General features: G+C 36.7%; 1 protein-coding gene across 1 annotated transcript in view; it reads right to left on the bottom strand.

Moving 5' to 3' along the window:
- The window catches only part of LOC145690761 (ras-like GTP-binding protein Rho1), a 31,051-nt gene extending 20,437 nt beyond the window's left edge, over positions 1-10,614 (bottom strand). Inside the window, exons 1-2 of the mRNA XM_081765982.1 lie at positions 10,454-10,614; positions 3,310-3,469 (exon numbers count right to left, since the gene is read on the bottom strand). Coding sequence (XP_081622108.1) covers positions 3,310-3,465 — 156 coding nt within the window. The 5' untranslated portion in view covers positions 3,466-3,469; positions 10,454-10,614. The remainder of the gene's footprint in view (positions 1-3,309; positions 3,470-10,453) is intronic.
- Positions 10,615-19,662: the final 9,048 nt, after the last annotated feature.

Here is a 19,662-nt window from a genome sequence, read left to right as displayed (position 1 = left end):
CTTCTTTTTTCCCCTTACCCTTCAAATATTGAATGTTTCACGTAAATTTATTTAAGCGCATTGTGTTTGTGAAGATATTCTTACAATACAAGAAAAGTAAACAAACAAAAACTGGATACACTTACTGCTCAACACTGGCATAGATATTTGTACAAATTTCAACTGTAAACTGATCTCTCCTCCACCCCCTCCCAAAAAATTCCTTGTTTGTGTTGAGACTTGAAATTGGATGGCGATTGGGAAAAGGGACTTATCGTGAATATCCTTTTGGTTATTGAGAATTATTTAAGTGATGTAATGATGTTATGGTAAGTATTATAAGAACGGCAGAGACTGACATCAACAGACTCAGAACTAAGGAATGAGAGAAAAATTATCTCAAGGTACGAAAGTAGAAATGCTCTCTCTATAGTCTCAGACTGGAATTGTTTAACTTCAAGTGTATTCAGTATATACTATAAGGAATGTAAGTAGTATAAATACAAATGTGATTAGCTATTTACTAAACCCAAACAACAAAATATATATTTCGGGTCAGCACTGAAGCTTAGTAAACGAAAAAAACTTACCAAACACAAATATGCTGCTCATAGTAGGAAAAAATGGAGGGAATAATATTAAGAGATGCGGCAAGGCGTACAAACGTCTAGTCAATGATTATATTATCCTAGATTATATTACCGTTTTCGATCTATAGCGAGCAACGTTGAAACTGAATTTTTGGCGCTTCAGGTTTGAATAGGAGGTTAGAAGAGAACACGGTACCTATTCTTAGAAAGCTGAATAGACTTTAAAAACTCACGTCTCTATATTTTCCTCTACGTAGATCAATCTAAAATTTAAGTTCTACTGGATTTCTATCACTTCCGGTTTTAGTATAGAGTCAAGGACGGACATGAAATGTATTTTCGAGATAGTTATCTATTGTAGGAACGCGCTTCTTGCTATACATTACCGTTTTAGCTCTATAGTGATTAATGTGAAAACTGTAAATGGCTGATCTCTAACACTTCTGGTGGACGGATGACCTCTATCAACCAACCCAATTACCAACTTTTAACCTTCTATATCCTGGTCAAAACTGATGGTGATTCGAAAGTATTCTCGAGATTTTTGCCCCCAGACGGACAGACAACTTGAATATATAAAAGAGTTTGTGTTGGTAAACAGAACTGCTTAAAAAAAAAACAGTTAATGCTCTATCAACACTTTGTCCAGAAAGAATGCCACTGAAGCTCTGGCTGCCTCATGAAAATTTCAGCGGTAAGTTTGTTTATTTTCAGTACACTCAGTAGATTCATAAGCAAATTTTAAGTTAAAATTAATTACAACTACAGTCAATTAAATCTTTTTACAATAAATACCTTCGCTCAGATGAACAACCTCGACACGTCGAAACAAGAGTTTCAACATTCAGGCGCAAATTACTTCATCACAGCGAAGAATTCTAAGACCACCTGCTTCAAACAAACAAGCCGAGATTTTATGCTATCTTGCGTATATTAAAAATTCTGATCTCACTTTATATATATATTAAAAAACATTACTCAGCCGTAATAATAGTTTTCTAAAACTTTTGTAAAAGTGAGGATTAGATCAAAGAAACGTAGCATAACACGTCCTTACAAAAGATGGGGATAAAATATTTAATGATTATTACCATGCTTGTGTAATTTGCCAAGTTTTCACAGAGGTAAGAATGATGAGTGTTGTTCACTGTTCGTCGTTTGCTTTTAGCTTTTGATGCTAACGTTTTGAAAGCTCTCACTGCTCCCACTTCAAAAGATGATATGAAACTGCTGTTAGAAATAAAAACAAAACTGAGACTGGGAATGAGTGCTGCAGTTGAAGACATTTCGGTATAGGTTACAGAATGACACTTATTTTTATAGCTTCCCTAACCAACCATCATTCAGTCTGTTTAGTCCTGTCTATTCAAGTTGGTCACGGCTTGTGTACCTGCGGTGTTCATATTTTGTCTGTTATGCATCTGTATTACATCTGTCAATGTAACTTAGCCCGCACTCACAGGCAAATGCAAGAACTCCTAGTGTATTCAGCTATCTGAAGTTTCTTATTGTACGTAAGTGCTTTCTGCTTTTACGTAGCGAGAAAAATAGTTTTAGTGCTATACTTCGGGAACTTAACTTGATGTTCCACCGACATATAAAATGGAAGCATTTTTGTTTCTTTTTCAACATCTTATTAATGTTTTCGTCAAGTGTTTTAATATTCGGTCATTGTGCCACTTTGTTTCAGAAGTTTTTACCTATGTTATAAAATCAATCCTTCCCCCTTCCCCCCCAAAGCGCAAACCAGAAGCCTGAGAGCTGAGTAACTGTTATTGGTGTAGTAAGTGCAGCCTGAGGCTAAGGGAGATGGTAACAATGAGGTGGACAGTAGTGAATAAACAAAGTGGAGGAAGGCCACAAAGCCCATTTAACGTGAGCTGGGATCGAACCAGGGACTCCTGGATGGGGGTGGGGGGCACAGTAAATCAATAGTAGAGCACTTTTAGTGCGTGGAGGCCTCATTCGATCCCCGGCCAAATTGGTTTGTGATGGACAACGTCGTGTCCATGCGTTTTCTCTGGGAACTCCCACATCCTCATTCTATCAATTCATCCATCACCATTCACTTGCCTTAATCATTTGTCTTCTGCAGCCTAAAGGACATAAGCGTGGGAAGTCAAACTGAAAAATCTCACTTTTCATTAAAAAAAAAAAAAAGTGTTATAGGCAAGTTTTCTACCACTGAGCCACCGCCCCGTAACAATTGGTTTATTTCTATCTTCTCTTCTAGATAACTACGTTTTCCATAAACACAAACAAACTATTTGCTGAGCAAAACAATATATTCACATAAAAAACTACATGCGTGTTACAGTTTCGCCAACTAACAATTTTGGCTTCATCAGACACTTGATAGTGTCTGATGAAGCCAAAATGTTAGTTGGCGAAACTGTAACACGCATGTAGTTTTTTATGTGAATATATTGTTTTGCTCAGCAAATAGTTTGTTTGTGTTTAAGTATATACAAAGCAAAGCTTCTACTTATGGATAATATTACGGTTTCCAGTTTATGTATACTGTATTACTGCACAGTTTTTAGAAACTACGCCCATTTGAACACACTACTTTACACGAAAGCATCGTGATCTTAATATTATTACTATAAATTTTATTAAATAATGCAAAATGATTAATGCACGGCATGCAATATTCATTAGCCTGTTTCTTTAAAACGTAAACACACAATAACTCTCAAGACACACATTCTTACCGCAATATTAGAAAAGTGTTTCATACCTGCTTCCCATCAACCTCTATGTCCGCTACGTAGTTTTCGAATACTGTGGGCACATACACTTCTGGGAACTGATCTTTGCTGAACACAATCAGCAAACAAGTTTTACCACAGGCACCATCACCCACGATAACAAGCTTCTTCCGAATGGCTGCCATCGGGCTGAAAAACAGATGTATTCGTTACAACTTTTCAATAACAAACACAACTCTTCGAATGTAACTTTTCAATATAACAATACCATTTATTTAGGACTAAAATCTGGACCACTGGTGGAGCAACAAATACATTTTATAAAACAATTGTATTTACAACAAAAGATATAATAAAAAACGAATCATTTTAATCACTACATACAAAAAAAGGTTGAATAAAAAAATCGGTAAGAGTGCGCTCCGAGCAGAGCAAATGATTTTGTCACAGGATGTTATATTGGAAAAATAGAATCACTGTTATTTGTACGCAGTAATAGGTACGGAACCGGTGTTTTTGAACTTGCTGTTGATAACATTGTTCGGGAGTTTTAGCGGTGATTTTGTGTTCCGTTATGTGATTAGTTGGTTGTGTTGATGTCACTGACTGGATGTTGTGTATTCTTGATTGATCATGACCTATGTTTGTATGTTAGAAGTTGAACATGGGTGATGTAACTTTGGTGTTGTATTGGTCAAGTGTGCTGTCATTGGTTTCGATGTCTGTTCGTTCCTCTGATGTTGTCCGGGACAGTTTTTAGACTTTTCTGCTACATATTAATTTTGCTGGTTTGAACGGTTTATTATTAATTTCTGAGTGGTGAGTTGGGGCGGCAGCCCCCATTTAGATCTGAAAATTGATAGTCACCGTTTCCCCTGAGTTAATTTCTCTAATAGCTTAGGTATCAGTTCCCAAGGACGTTTCCATTATTCTAAGCAATTAAAGAGTAAATTCTGGGTGAGAGACAGATCATTTGGCTAGCAATCGGAACTCAGTTGTTGTTATGTACCTGAGTATTTATTTTACATTATGTGGGTGCATTACTGGTGCGAACTTGGATTCCGACTGCGTATTAAGTGGTCTTTGAATTTACTTTTCAATTGCTCCGATTTATGGAATCGTTCTTGGGAACTGATCCCTGAACTGTTCCAAGGATTCGGTTCCTATGAATGTTCTGCTCAAAGTGCACTTTTGCCAAAAAATTTAATGACGAACCCAAATCATCTACACTTATGCTAAAAGCAACATGATCAGTTTTCTGATTTCTTGAATATGCTTCAGGAATCACTGACCAGAAATAATACCGCAATACTATTCTAGGAGTTACTATACTTTAAGAAATCTACCACAATTAAAAGTTCACTACTAGGGTTTCCCACCCACTCAAGGACCTCAAATTCCTTTACTTCTCCAAGTTTTCCAGGTCACGAGTTTCAAATCCCCAGCTCCATATTATAATGTGGGCACCTAATTCACTAAGCACGTACATATATATATATTGTATGTGTGTGTAGATAGAAAAAAAAAAACTAATTCATTACAATATTTTATACGATATTCCGTACCAAACAGCAGGGCGAGGCAAAAAGAGAAATGGGTTCTCTGAAGTAAAGTCTTTTCCCTTTTCATCTTTTTTTATAAAATTCCATGATATTCCCAGGTAATCCACGCTTTCTAGGTCGGTGGAAACCTTGACTACTCATAGTGTACATAGTGAGATGAGTTGATTTGAGTTCAACGTCCCGTTCAGCAGCGAGGCAATATGACACGTGGACCTACTGATTAACGTGCAATCCGAACCACATGAACTCCCGCCGGGAATCGAACCTGGGTCTCCCACGCCAAAGGCGTGTACGCTAAACCGTTTAATCACGACGGAGCTCAGTATACATGGTGGGTGACAATTCCTAATCTGCCGAGTTAGGATCTTGCAGGGCATTTTGCTAGAACTATGTATTTATGCGTGAAAATACACACTTTATTATTTACATACATTTTGAAGGGAGCTCTACTTCTGCATATGTTGTCTGTGTAGCAGAATGTTATTTCAGCATGGCTTTAGATTCCCAAGCAAAGTAAAAATCAGCATGTGTACAGTTCACAAACTATCGAGTCTTCTACATTAAATTAGGTACTTTATTTCTTAGTTAATAGCTCTCCCAAGCGAGAGAAAAAGTTTTAAAATTTCCATTTTGCCCACCAACCTATGGTTGTGGTGAACAAGAAGATTTCTTAGTTATATTTCAAGAAGTTATTATTAGGTCTATGGTGGTCTTTGAACTTAATATCACGCCTCAACTATTCAGCATAGTTCAGTTACGTAATTAAATATTGGTTCATCATAGCCCGCACAGATTTGAGTCGCCGGACATTGTGTTATAAGTGCGTGTTATGCGAGTTCGTTGTAGGTTTGTTTAACCACGCCCACTAATGATTCGTTTTACGATACTTACTTGTCTATGTTGTTTCGGTTTGTGTTCTGTAATGGTTCTGAATTGCGCAGACTTGGTCATACGTCCCATACAACTAGTTTGTAATTTGTTGTGCAAGGAGTGAATATTAGTAACATGTGTTCTACATTCAATTGTCTGAATATACGATGAGTGTAATTATTTTGTTAAGCAACAATGAGTTTATATTGCAAGTTTCTACATGTGGCCCCAACACCACGTGCTGGCTGTAAACAACTTCAGATGACAACCACGAAGACGACATCGTCAACAATTCTCAAGTAACGAAGACTAATGAAGTCAGCAACATTTATGGATAAAAGGAGCCAACACACCGCAGAAGGCATCAATCTCCGACAGACCATCACCTACACTCTCCACAACACCTGGTCTCTGAGAGACCTTTTAACTTTACCACTCTAGAACGCACTTACTTTTGCTACGCCTAATCTCTTGAAAGATACCAACACACCTTTTGACCTCAAGAGTCTTGGATCCTGTCACCCTAGGACGCTTGATCTTTTGGTACTACAAACTCACCAACAAACCACCCAATACCCAAAGGGGAACTTTACATTACCGTACATAAGAATAATTTGGTAATAAACGATGAATACAAAAGTTCAAGAATTACCGTGCACAATTTTTAATTCTACCTTAAAAGACAAAATTGTACAATATATTTGAAGATGGCATTTAGTATCTCTCTCAAATCTATGGTCGACTCCGGAGGCGGCACTTATAAACGTTTAAACGTATACTCACTGTCGCTGACGCGCCTTCTCCCTGCTAATGCTCGGACTTACCCTGCAACGCTCCAGTCCTGACTCAGTTAACATTCGCGTTTTTTAGTGGCCACCTAGCACGAGCTGATTCGTATTTCCTTATGCGAATCCTTCTAGTTTTTATGCCATACAATCACACTGTATACTCATGACTACATCACAGTTACAAATAACAAACTGTAATCACTACCAAGTGAGCTACAGTCACTATCAAGTAATTTGGGGCAGAAACTAAATAATACCCGTATTTATGAATGGAATTTAATTTGCATAGTGACAGAGTGATGCGTTATATTTCTAGAATGTAATCGCCGCTGAAAGTGAAGCAGTTACGAACACGTCATTCAGTGTTACTACCTTCTCTATTGTTCGCTTACTCGGTGAGTTGGATGCAGTCCTCACCTATATATCATCTTTCCATTTTCACTTTCAGTAACTCTTTTTCTGAAATACGAAAACGATACTATTTCACTATGGTTCATAGATGAAGATAGTGTACTCTGATTTTCCGCAATAGTAATCGCAACACTGACTAATTTCTCAGAGTATATGGGCTATTAGAGCTTTTCTACTTCAACTGTGCCCTTGCTGGCGCTGCTATCCCTCGAAAGAGGAAAGAACTGCTGCGGCCGAAATCTTTCAATTGTTGGATGTGGATGCGTTGCCACAATGAATTATTTCACCGACTTCACTGTGTTGTCTTGTTACCTATTCTAGGTAGCCTACGATCGTCACTCGTCAAGACAAAACGACTGAATGACAAATTGGCAGCACAGATGAGATCATTCACTTCTTTTTCCTAAGCAAAGGGTGGGTTTCATCCACCAGAGGTAGGTGGGGGTGGGACCAAACTATAGTTCGAATATTTTCCGACGGCACAGGCGGAATAGACAGGCTCTAACAACACTGTAAAGCTTAACAATTGCTTACGTATCTTTGCATCATGACCTACAAAAGTTTTCACATTCAACAATCCGGTAGGTGGTTTTTTTATTATTATTATTATTATTATTATTAATATTGTACTATTTGTTTCAGGAGAGTTCCTTGATCAATTTATATATTAACATGCTTTACCTAAATATTCAAAAACAATTTGATCTATAAATTTTACAGCGAAATACATACACTTCACACAATCAGAAGTGCATTCTGACACAGAAACCAGTTGGTGCACAAAATGCAGAGTACAAAGGTATCATGTATGTTCCCCTGACTAGCTCTAGCAGTCTAATCTTTATAAAAAGACATGTATAGTTCCAACTTATTGCAACAGCGAATAAAAATACAGAAAGCAGAAGTCTTTTTAACAAGATCCTAGCAAGCAACTTATTTAAAAGAATAAATTCGTCCGGAAACATTTACAGTAAAGAGTATAGTGCTTTATAGTTGGCGTTACCTTAGTTATTTTAGAACATTCATATGCAATACTTTTCAGTTTTAAACAGTTCAGAAAATGAATAAATCATTTTGAACAAACTGGCTATACAATACTCTTGCCTTACATATTGCATATGTTTGGTGTTATCTAATTTTGCGGAAACTAAATTTCTAAAATTTATTGAAAAAATGTTAATGTTACTTCAAAAGACGAATATATAACTATGCAAAATGTATGGGGACCTTACACCTACCATTCCCAATAAGGATTAACTGCTGTATCGCCGGATCAATTTTAGGAAATTTACCGGGATAATTTATTTAGGTTTGTGAGGAAGAATGAGTGAAAGACAGGTAAGGGGAATAGTAAAAGTTAAGAAAATGGCTGTATTTTTTGATGTTATAAGCGTCACTCTATGTGGAGGCGGATGGATTATTTCGCGGAGAGGTACACTTGTTTTACTACATGGATCCATAGATTGTAAAAGGCGCAAGACAAATTTGGGGAAATCTTTAATTTGCCCATTTCATGTCGAGAACAGAATCCAACTAACCCCTGCGGGGCTTCTAACCCGTTCCTAGTACCACTACTACTTATACTATGTATCGGTATAGTAAAACTGCACGCCTGATGTAACGTAATTAACATCACTTAATATAATCCAAATAAATATAACCAAATGCAGTACATTTTCTTACATTTTTCGATTTTCAAATTGGTCCGGCGATACATCACTAAGGGTTAAGTTCCAAAGTTTGCTGTCCGTTTGCAGCTATTTTTTAAAAAAATTTACAGGAAAGATATGGATAATTTGATCGTTTGTGTGCTTGATAATATATGATAGTCTCGAAAAAAATTTTCGTTTGTCATATATAAGCGGCTATAAACATGGGACTATACGGCGTGGAGGGAACTACTTGGCGCAAGATAACCGAACAGTTGCATTGTGGGAAAGAAACGACCATTTATGTTATCAACATGGCGAATGAACAAGGGCAATGAAGTAACAGTTTTAACATTTGTGAAGCAATACGTTGATAACAAGCAAAATCTTTTAAAAGTTTGTGAAGAGCACGGATTAATGAACCTAATAACGAATTGCAGAAAGTGTACAAAGGAGATAACAGCGAAAAACCGTGGCGAAAGCGGACGCCCAACTTCGGAATAAACGCCCAGCACTAATGCCCCCAATAATGTTAAATACAATGTAATCCAAACTGTATACTTGTAAACATATTGTAGTCCGTAAGGACGACATGAACTCGATTTCTGTCTAAACTCAGTACCGTATGTTGTCATGACTCCTTAACGTTAAGTCTTCCAAAGGTGTGAAACATGTAAGACAAAGCAATGCAGTCTTTTTCACTGCCTTAATTCACGCGCATACCCACCATCGTTGACGCACCTGTTTTCAACCGAGTACTCCCGCGCGAGCTCACTTGCTCCCAAAGGCAGTAACTCGGTTAGATGCAATTGTTTTCAGCGCCCCCTATCACAAGTTATTTGTGTTTTGCACTATTGTTTTTATGGCGTTGCGTTCATACGCTGTATTTATACTCCTGATGACTAAGTCCTCGTAAAATATGAATCTTCACTTACGGCACCCAGGAACGCAACTCCACCCACAAAAAATAATAGGTAAGGTATTAAGAGTGTATTTCTTGATGAAAAACGTACATATTGTATGATTCAATCTCTTTTCTGTAAAACAGAATAGCACGAAATGGGTTTACGTGATACTGAAAGGTGTCCAGAAAGAAATGGGGTAATAGTTAAGAACAGCTACTTCTCATCTCCCGTGCACGAGGATACATCTTACTGTTGCACTACCTAAACACCCTAAGTACAAGGGCAAGAACTCAGTCTATTACCTACTTTTTAACATCCTAGATAGTCAATGAATAATTCCTGAAAGTATGGCGTTTCTCGTCCTTCCCTAAATGGGAAGTACGGCTCCTTAACTATAACCTGGATGTTTTCTATAACAAATAACCCAAATGAATAAATTCACTCTGTAACTATTTTTTATTCATTTGAGCATTAACTATTCGGCAAGAAACGGTTTCTTGAAAATTTCACTATACATACTTATGCAACGCTTCATTTCCGATACCCCGATACACGGAATCCAAGGTGTGTGTATTTATACACTCAAAATAGCTGAGAGGCTTGATTTACATATCTCATTACAGAATACTAGCTTAATTCTTCATCCGTAATTACAAAATGATAATGTATGATTTCATGGGACGGGCTACTACAGAAAACAGTGCAACCGAATTTTGTTTCAGCTCGAAATCTGCAATTAAATACGTATCTTTCTTTTCTCATCTCAAAACTTACAAATAATAACCAGAAAAGCAAAATAATCAATAAAACTGTAAATCTAACATGAATGAGTACACCGAATATAAAAATAACACTAAATGGCGGAATTTGAGTCTTCGACGAAAAGGAGGAAATAAGGGCAGGGCAAACGGCCGTTTTGTCATCATTAATATTTAGCTACATTATTACTTTACAGAAAATTCTCAGGTCTGTTCCATTTTCTACTTACTATGTGTGCTTCACTGTTGACTGTTAATGATCACAAATATTATTTTGTACAAATTTCACTCGCTAAGCTGAACTACTTCACAATACCAAACTACCTTTTCGCCATTGAAACATGCCTGAACACAGACAACCAAGTACTCGTCTGATCAGTTGATGACGTAATGATTCAGTCACGCATGTAGCCAGTTCATTCTATGAATGACGTTATATTCTTTTTTAACCGTCGTAAATTTATTATTTCAAATTTATTAACATTCTCCTCAAGTTTCAGTGAATTGAAATGAAATCAAGTACAAGAAATCTAAAATCTAAACTTAATCCTAACTAAGTTATCCTTAAGTTATTTGAGGAAGATCATTATTATCGCCTACTAATTTTGATGGGCCATGATGAGTAAGAATGTAAAGGGAAACACTGTTTTTGTTAAATCTGATAAAACGTTTAAAGGTTGTCTGGGAATTGATTTCCGCCTACTACAAGAATAAAGTAAATGAAATGAAATGTATAAAAGCACTGTAACGAACTTATTATATCAAGAACACTTGAGATAATATTTAGACCTATTTTATGTGATTTAATCTGTAAATTCCTACGTTTCTTATTCCATTTTTTAAAAAAAATATATTTTATTTAAAGTTCCGCGTTTATGCCCTTTAGGCTAATGAAGACGGATGATTAATGAGTCAACGATTGTAGGCAGTGTTCGAAGTGAAAAAGAAGCAGAGGCGGTATATTTTATTACGATTTTGACAGAACGTACCGGATACTTAAATAATGTTTTGATCACAGAAAAAACAGAGACGGTATGTCCTCATTACTGAAAAACCAGAGGCGGTATGCCATACCACCGCATACCGTCTCACTTCGACCACTGATTGTAGGCTAGTCAATTTTTTTGTGCTCTCTCAATGCACTGGGAAATGAGCCCAGGACCACGTACACGAAAGTCACACACGCTACTCACCAGAGGGGATATTTGTATTTAAAGCATTTCAATTTTTTATATTTAGGTCTAAAGAGATTTAACACTTTTAGGATTTCCATTTTTGAGGTGAATTTTAGACTTTTAGTCAAACAGCTACTGCTTCCTTATTATTTATCGTAGGACAATGGTTCATACCTCATTTCTTCAGAGTGCAGCAACCAGTCGCTTGTCCGTATTATACACCAGAAATGGAATTTTTCAAAACTTTTGTGCCCCTCTGGCCCGGGCCTGGATTCGCGTAGGGATCTGAAAATCATTTGAAAAATATTACGTACATAATGCGTGTGTAAAATTTCTTATATCTTGAAGACGAAGAGCGGAAATATTTTTTGAAAATCTGAATATGATCCATTATATATATATATATATATATATATATATATATATATATATATATATATATATATATATATATATATATATATATATATATATATATATATATATTCTTAAAATTTCCTGCAATATCATATAATCAGGGATGGTACCGAGACGGACTTTAATATACCGAGACGAGACCGAGACAGACTTCTATAAAGCGAGACGAGACACGTCAGTCTCGGTCTCGTCTCGAATATTGATATTGATAGCTATTAGAATTGCCTTCACTCAAAATTTATTTCGTTGCTATGTTAGATAATATGGGAACGGTTGACTGATGTACAGTGGCGTATTTAGGGGGTGGTTATAGAGCTCAAGCCCCTCCTGAAATAAATGTGATCATTTTTTCTAATTGCACGTGCAACACAAATGTTTCTTATTCGTTCCTCAAGCATCTTCCGAAACAAAATGCACTGCTGATGTATATAGCCTTCTCTCTCTTTCTCTTTTCTGCATATATATATATATATATATATATATATATATATATATATATATATATATATATATATATATAGCCGCGGATCCAGGATAGGATCAAGGTAGGCGCTAAACCATAGTTTGCCGCTTTATCCAATGTAAAGCAGGATTGGAGCCATTTTATCGAGTGTATACCTGAGCGTCAAGGGAGTCTACAGTCCCCATTGGATCCTTGCCTATCTATCTATCTTTTTATAATGATTATTGCTTTCCTTTGCTTCTATAACAGTAAACAATAGTTTTTGGTGGTTTTAATTACAAGAAGTCGCAGTTACATTATTTTAAGCAATGTTGCCCACTTAATTAAATTCTAAATATTGTTCTAAATATACTGTAAATAACGTAATAAACTGCAAAATATTTTAAAATTACTCGTAATTTGTTTTATGGTGCAAGAATATTTTCAAAAGACGACGTTTTTTATAGTATTTTGGTTACTTATAATCAGGGCCCGGATTTTGTTGACCTAAAATTTTCTGAAAAGTGACCTATAAAATGACACTAAAATTCCTGAAAAATGACCCTAAAATTCACAAAAATTGACCTTAAAACCTGCGTTTCTAAAAACGTTTATTTCGTTAAACATTGTCATTTTTTCAATATCTATTAGATTTTAATTACCATTTCTGATTCTCAAAAGTTTTGTGTCAGTTAGTTGCAGTCTATTGATCAGTCCATTGTACGGCAATGTACGTACTGAAAGCGTCAATTCACTCCCTAGTTGAAACTAGGAAGCATACTTAAAAAGTAGATGTTCGCAAGTGTAGACTGTATACATGAGAATAATAGATAAAAATCCCGTTTAAAATCTTTGTACGTGTTCTAATTCATTTTTAGTTACTCACGTGATCACATTCTTTGTGGTCAATAATCCAAAACCATCTGTTGGGCCACTGTTGGTTATTAAATAGGTTATTATCTTTCGTTATTAAATTTCGTACATGTTATTTGTTACTGAATTACACAAAATAAAGTTTGTTACTTGTTATTTGAAATTGGGATTTGCAGTGATTTGGAACAGATACGAACCTATTCAACCCTCCTATGGTAAACTATCGTGCTCACTCGATGTGGGCAGTATTTGGCAGTAAAGGAATTTAATGCTATTTACATTCCTAGTGGTTAAAACAGCTAAAACTGAGAATTTGCGGATACATGAAATTATATAGGTGTATTTCTTTATGCAACAATACGAACTCCTACCCCTACTGAACCAACTAAAGCTTAGTGTCCATTAACTTTTTAGTAATGCTGTTCTTCCACTCCAATAGTCAGGAAGCAGGAAAAGAGGTAACTTCGTATTTTTCAAATCCGTAAACAGTGTTCATTTTAAGATTTCCTTATATAGAAGGAAAAGACTAAAATGACCATAAGTGACCTGAAAGTTACCTTAAAATATTAAAAAATGACCTGAAACTTCAAAACGGCAAAAAGTGACCAAAAGTTGACCCTAAACCAATATACTTTTAGAACCTTGAGTTGAAGGATACCGTTTTTATTTGAAGTTGCCTTGTCCTATGCGTAACAGAAAAAAGTTGACTTGTCAACAAGATCCGGGCCCTGCTTATAATGTTAATGTCAGTTTTCGTTTCAGCAATACATGTAAATGCAAATTGTAACTGAAATGAAATGTAACTGAAATATTCAGTAGCACTAGTTGTTTCACCCTAAGCCCTTTAGACCTGGTGTACACTTTAGATTAAAACCGTACTTAATTAAAAGTTCTAATTTCACCCTAATTACCAGCGGCGGCGTAAGGGCGGGGCGAGTGGTGCTCTCGCCCCGGGCCCCCGACTGTAGGTAAAAAATAATTGCTAAGGAACTTTGTTAGCATGAGCCATACAAGGGCTGTCAAGGTTTATAATCCATACCTTCCCTAAAAGGAAACGCAATTAATTGTCAATCAATATTACACCAAATGACGGATGAAACAACAGAAATAGCTGTCTAATAAAGCTAATCAGTGCCGGATTTCCGTATAAGCTTCGGGCCTCACTCTCTTGAGACCCGAAAGAAATTTAAAGAAAAAAACTGAATATAGATTAAAAGTAAATAAAATAACAGTTTCATTATCTTGGAAGCTCCCAGGAGGATAGAGAACTTCAGACCCGTAGCCATCCTATCTCCCTTTGGCAAAGTTCTTGAAACCATATTATACAACAGAATTTTAACCATGTAAAGCCTGTCATATATGAACATCAACACGGATTTTTGAGGAATGAATACACAACAACCAATCTAGAAATAGTAACGGATTACATAGCAAGAGAATTAGACAAAGGCGGTCAAGTGGACGTCATTTATACGAATTTCAGTAAGGCTTTCGACAGAGTTGACCATGACGTGCTACTACAGAAGTTGGTATCTATCAATTTTTCTAAACGAGTAATAGAGTACTTCGCTTCCTACTTGTGCAATCGAGAGCAAGCTGTCTCTTACAAGGGATATGTTACCACGAAATTTACCACATTATCAGGCGTTCCTCAAGGATCCCATTTAGGTCCGCTATTATTTCTTTTTGTAATTAATGATATTTCAACCTATGTTAAAAACTCTCACTTTCTGTTGTTTGCCGATGATCTCAAATTATTAACTAAAATAACCACAATAGATGACTGCACACAACTCGAGCAGGATTTACAGGGTGTTGGGCAATGGTGTGACAAAAACAAACTTTCATTGAATATCTCTAAATGCAAGTTTTTATCGTTCTCAAGGAAAGAAATTCCCATCAATTATCCGTATATAATTAATGGCATATCTCTGTGTAAACCAAATTCAGTTAAAGATTTAGGAGTAATTTTTGATTCAAAATTGACATTCTCTCATCACATCGATGCAATCTCTAACGCTGCATTCAGAAACCTGGGTTTTATCTATAGAATCGGTAAAAAGTTTAGAAACGAGTCAACATTCATTAAACTTTATAATTTGTACGTAAAGTCCCGATTAGAATATGCGAGCGTTACTTGGACACCGAATGTAAATAAATACTTACAAGCAATAGAAAACATCCAATTTAAATTTCTAAAAATGCTTACGTACAAGAAAACAGCTTTCTATCCCACACAGATTCCCTACGTGGACTTAGTAAGGAGTTAGAATTTCCTAACGTTGACGAATCGACGAAAGATGTTTGATTTACTATTTTTATATAAAGTATTAAATAAAATTGACTGTCCAGAGCTACTCACGAAAATATATCTGAGCGTTCCAACAGGCAGAACAAGACCAGGGAATACTGGTATATTTTTCTGTGAAAGGGCGCTAACAAATATTCTCAGTAAATCTCCGCTGTGGAGAATGTGTGACTCCTACAATGAATTAAGTCATAAAACTGACGTATTAGATATATTCAGTATGTCAGAATACGTATTTAGAAAGAGGATTATTACCGAGTATCTGACACTCGAAGTGAATTGATTAATTGTACGGGTAAATGTATATATGTCTATGTATGTATTATACGACACTATAATTAGGCATTAAGCCTGTTGTGTTGTTTTCTAAATAAATAAATAAATAAATAAGGAATTTAAAGGAAAAAGCTCTGAATATAGGTGAAAAATAAAGTAAACGTTTCACTTTCTTGGGACCCCCAAGAAAATCGAAGAAAAAGTTGAATGTAGGTGAAAAATAAATAAAATAAAAGTTTAATTCTCTTGGGGCCCCAAAAAAATTTAAAGGAAAAAATATGTGGATTAAAATATGAATAAAATAAAAGTTTCACTTTGTTCAATAACTTCAGAGAAATTTAAAGGAAAAACCTGTGTAGATTAAAATATAATAAAATAAAGTCAAAGTATAGGGGCCTATTGTGTTGTTTACATTCTAAGGACTTATGGTGCAAGTAATGGGGTTCCATCCGCTAGCCTGCTTCCTAAACCACCACTGTTTATTTATTTATTGACATATCAGTTCAAAGGAAGGGTAGAAAGAAGGGATTAACGTAATGCTTTATTAGGGTACTAGCATTCTGTTGCTAACTGAAAGCTGTTAGGTGCAGACGCTATAGTCGCCGAATCACTTCTTTTTCTTCTGTCTTTTTCTTTTGTCCTTTACAAGTCGGATTTTCAGCGAGCGAAACCCTTTTGCTCAGCTGGTTTCCCCATTTCTGCTCTTGTTTTTTGGCGTATGAATTTGCATTTCAGCCCACAAATTTAGAACGAAGGAAATGTTCAATAAGAAAACAAGTGTTCAAATATTCAAAATACTTCAGCATTATATTTAATTCAACTCCTGATTGTTCTCATGTAGAACAGTTCTCACAAATCATTCTATTTGTTGACATACAACGTAATTCTGTTCAAGTTCGGGAAGCATTTATTGATTTTATCTCTGTCAAAGGAAAGACTGCTGAGAATATTTCTGCTGAAATACTGAAGTAACGACAACGTGATAGGCTTGATATTAAGATTGCAGAGGCCAATCTTGTGATAAAATCAGCCTACAATGACCGGGCAATATTCTGGAGTTCAAACTTTGATACGGAATATAAGACCTTTGGCCATTTTCGTTCCTTGTAACAATAATTCATTGAACCTTGTGGCTTACATGCTGCGCACGTTAACGTTCTGGCGAACACTTTGTTTGGAGCAATGGAATGTTTTTGGTATTCTTCTCTAGATCTACTCACCGATGGAATGTGCTGCAAAATTACGTAAAGATTGGTCTGAAACGTAAAATTGACACTAGCTGGAGTTCAAAAGCAGAAGCTTTGAAGACACTTTTTAGTTAATTGGATGAAGTAATTGATCTTTTGGAAGATCTGCGTGACACTTGGACTGAAACACTTGATACTAGAGGAGATGCTGGTCTTCTTCTTGCAAGCATACAGTCATTTAACTTCATCACTTTATGGGGCGTTTACACTTAGTCGATTTGCGTTCGATTCAGTTGAATTGACGTCACTTTCAACTTAATCGACCGTGTAAACGGGACTTCAACTTAATCGCTTGTTGATCGAAGGCGACTAATCGACTGGCAACTGAATTAAAAGACGTTCTCTTTTCTGTGGTTGAAATAATTGAACACATCCATCAATCTGATTCGGCCTAGTTGCTTCGATTTAGTGACAAATGCAGCGAGTCGATTTAGTCGTGCGACTAAATCGACTAAGTGTAAACGCCCCATTACTATATTTCTGGTCTGCAGATATCTCATATATAGATCGGATCCAAAAATTCCTTCAATCTCAGGATATGAGTTTCAATCAAACTCTTATTCAGTTACAGAGCCTGATTGACACCATTGATACCTGGAAGCTTGAGCTAAGTGAGGGAATCATATCTGCAGCTGAAGGAAGTTGCAGGGCATGGAACATAACTGTGGATACACACAGGAGAAAGAAATGCATGCCTGGTGAAGCAAAGAATGAACCCCTGACTGCACAGGCCAAAGTGAAGCGCTCTATCAATGAAATTCTAGATGAGATGAGACAACAAATGTATGATCATTTTACTCACATGCATGACCTGAACGACAGATTTGGATTCCTGTGTTCTAGGGCCAACTTCGTGCAGCAGCTAGATGATGAGAGCAAGGAAAGGCTAAAATAAAAGCATGTTGCTCTGATTTGGCTTTGTTGTACCCGAATAACCTGGATGGCTTAGAATTATTTCAGGATTGTAAGGATATAATCCATTCACTAGGGTGTGCTCAGAAAGCTAAAGAACAGCTTGACTTTTCCCCACAAGGCATCCTGAAATATGTATCCTCAATGGGGCTTGAAATTCACTAAAGTTTGTCAACCGCTCTTCAGATTTTGATAACACTGCACGTATCTGTCGCATCGTGTGAAAGGTTTTTCAGCAAAATGAAATTGATAAAATCATGCTTGCGTTCCGCAATGAGTCAAGAAAGATTCACGAATCTGGACATTGTTTCTATCGAAAATGAACTAGCATCCACTTTGGATTTTGATAATATAGTTGAGACTTTCGCAGCTACCAAAGCAAGGAAGGTATCATTCTGAATGTTGGTGGAACACAGGCTAATATGGTAATGGAACTACTGTCGAAAGTAGTTTAATGTTTGAAGTGAAGCCAATAAAAATACAAACGTACCAAAAAAATAATATAATATAAAGCCGTTAAGATCTGTCAATTGACTGGTGATAGCTGGTAATGAAAAGTAGGATGGTATAACCCGTAGTAGAATTCTGTGCTTACATATTTAATCTATAATACAGGGTGCGGCACGTAAAACCGGCCCGTAAAGTGAACACATAAAATGAAATGTAATATATTGAATGTGATTAACTACAACACATAAATGAAATGTAATGTATTGAATATGACTACTCACCTTCACAGCAGCCTTCACAGCAGGCGCTGAAAGTGTCCTCCACCCACTTCAACACATATGTGAGCACGATTGAGGAGATTCATATATACCCTTGTCAGTTCTTGTGTTGTAATGCTATTGGTGACATCCTGGATCCTGGTCTTGAGTTCTTCAATTGTGTGTGGATTTGTTTCGTATACTCTTCCCTTTAACAGTCCCCATAAGTAAAAGTCACACGTGTACAAGTCTGGTGACCGAGGAGGCCACAAGCCTTTGCTGATTGTCTTCTCTGGTGTAAACATCTCATGCACAAGGGACAATGATGCAGCTGATGTGTGGCATGTTGCACCGTCCTGCTGAAAGTAACATAACTGATGCTCCTCTTCGGTCAAGTGTGTATAAAACTCCTCCAGAATTCCCACATACACGTCACTGTTCACTGTCGTCTCAAAGAATATGGGCCCAATAACGCGTGTGGCGGAAATGGCACACCAAACACCAATCTTCTCATCATGCAAGGGTACCTAGTGGATTGTGTGTGGATTTTCTGTCGACCAATACCGGTTGTTTTGGGAATTTACGTACCCAGACAGGTGGAACCACGCCTCGTCACTCATGATGAGCATTAGTGGATCCAAGAAACCACTGGCAACATTGCTCAACAGCCATGAACAGAAATGCACCCTCTTCTGCAGGTCAGGCTCCTTCAGTTCTTGCACAACACTTAATAGGTACGGTTTTAACTTCAGTCCCCTTAAAACACGTCTGCAACTTCTCTCACTCGCATGAACCTGTTGACTCAATCTCCTGGTTGACTTTCGAGGACTTCTTGTCATTATCTCCTCCACCTGCATCTTTAATTCAGGTGTGCAGACAGATGGTCGTCTGTTCCTGGGAGCATTTTGAACCGATCCTGTACGCAGCCATTTTTCAATCAATTCCTGAATGGTGCTTTTTGCTGGCACAGAACGTCCTGGAAATTTCTCCCGAAACAAATTCTTTGTTTTCACAAAAGATCCAATGAGAATGAACCCTTCAACAATGGCAACACGCTCGGGTATCGAATACGGCATTATCAC

This window comes from Thermobia domestica, chromosome 7 (genome assembly GCF_964235325.1).
Source record: "Thermobia domestica chromosome 7, izTheDome1.hap1.1, whole genome shotgun sequence".
Lineage (NCBI taxonomy): Eukaryota > Metazoa > Arthropoda > Insecta > Zygentoma > Lepismatidae > Thermobia > Thermobia domestica.
Note: the sequence above shows the minus strand (reverse complement) of the source record. Positions and strands in the feature narration are given on the sequence as shown.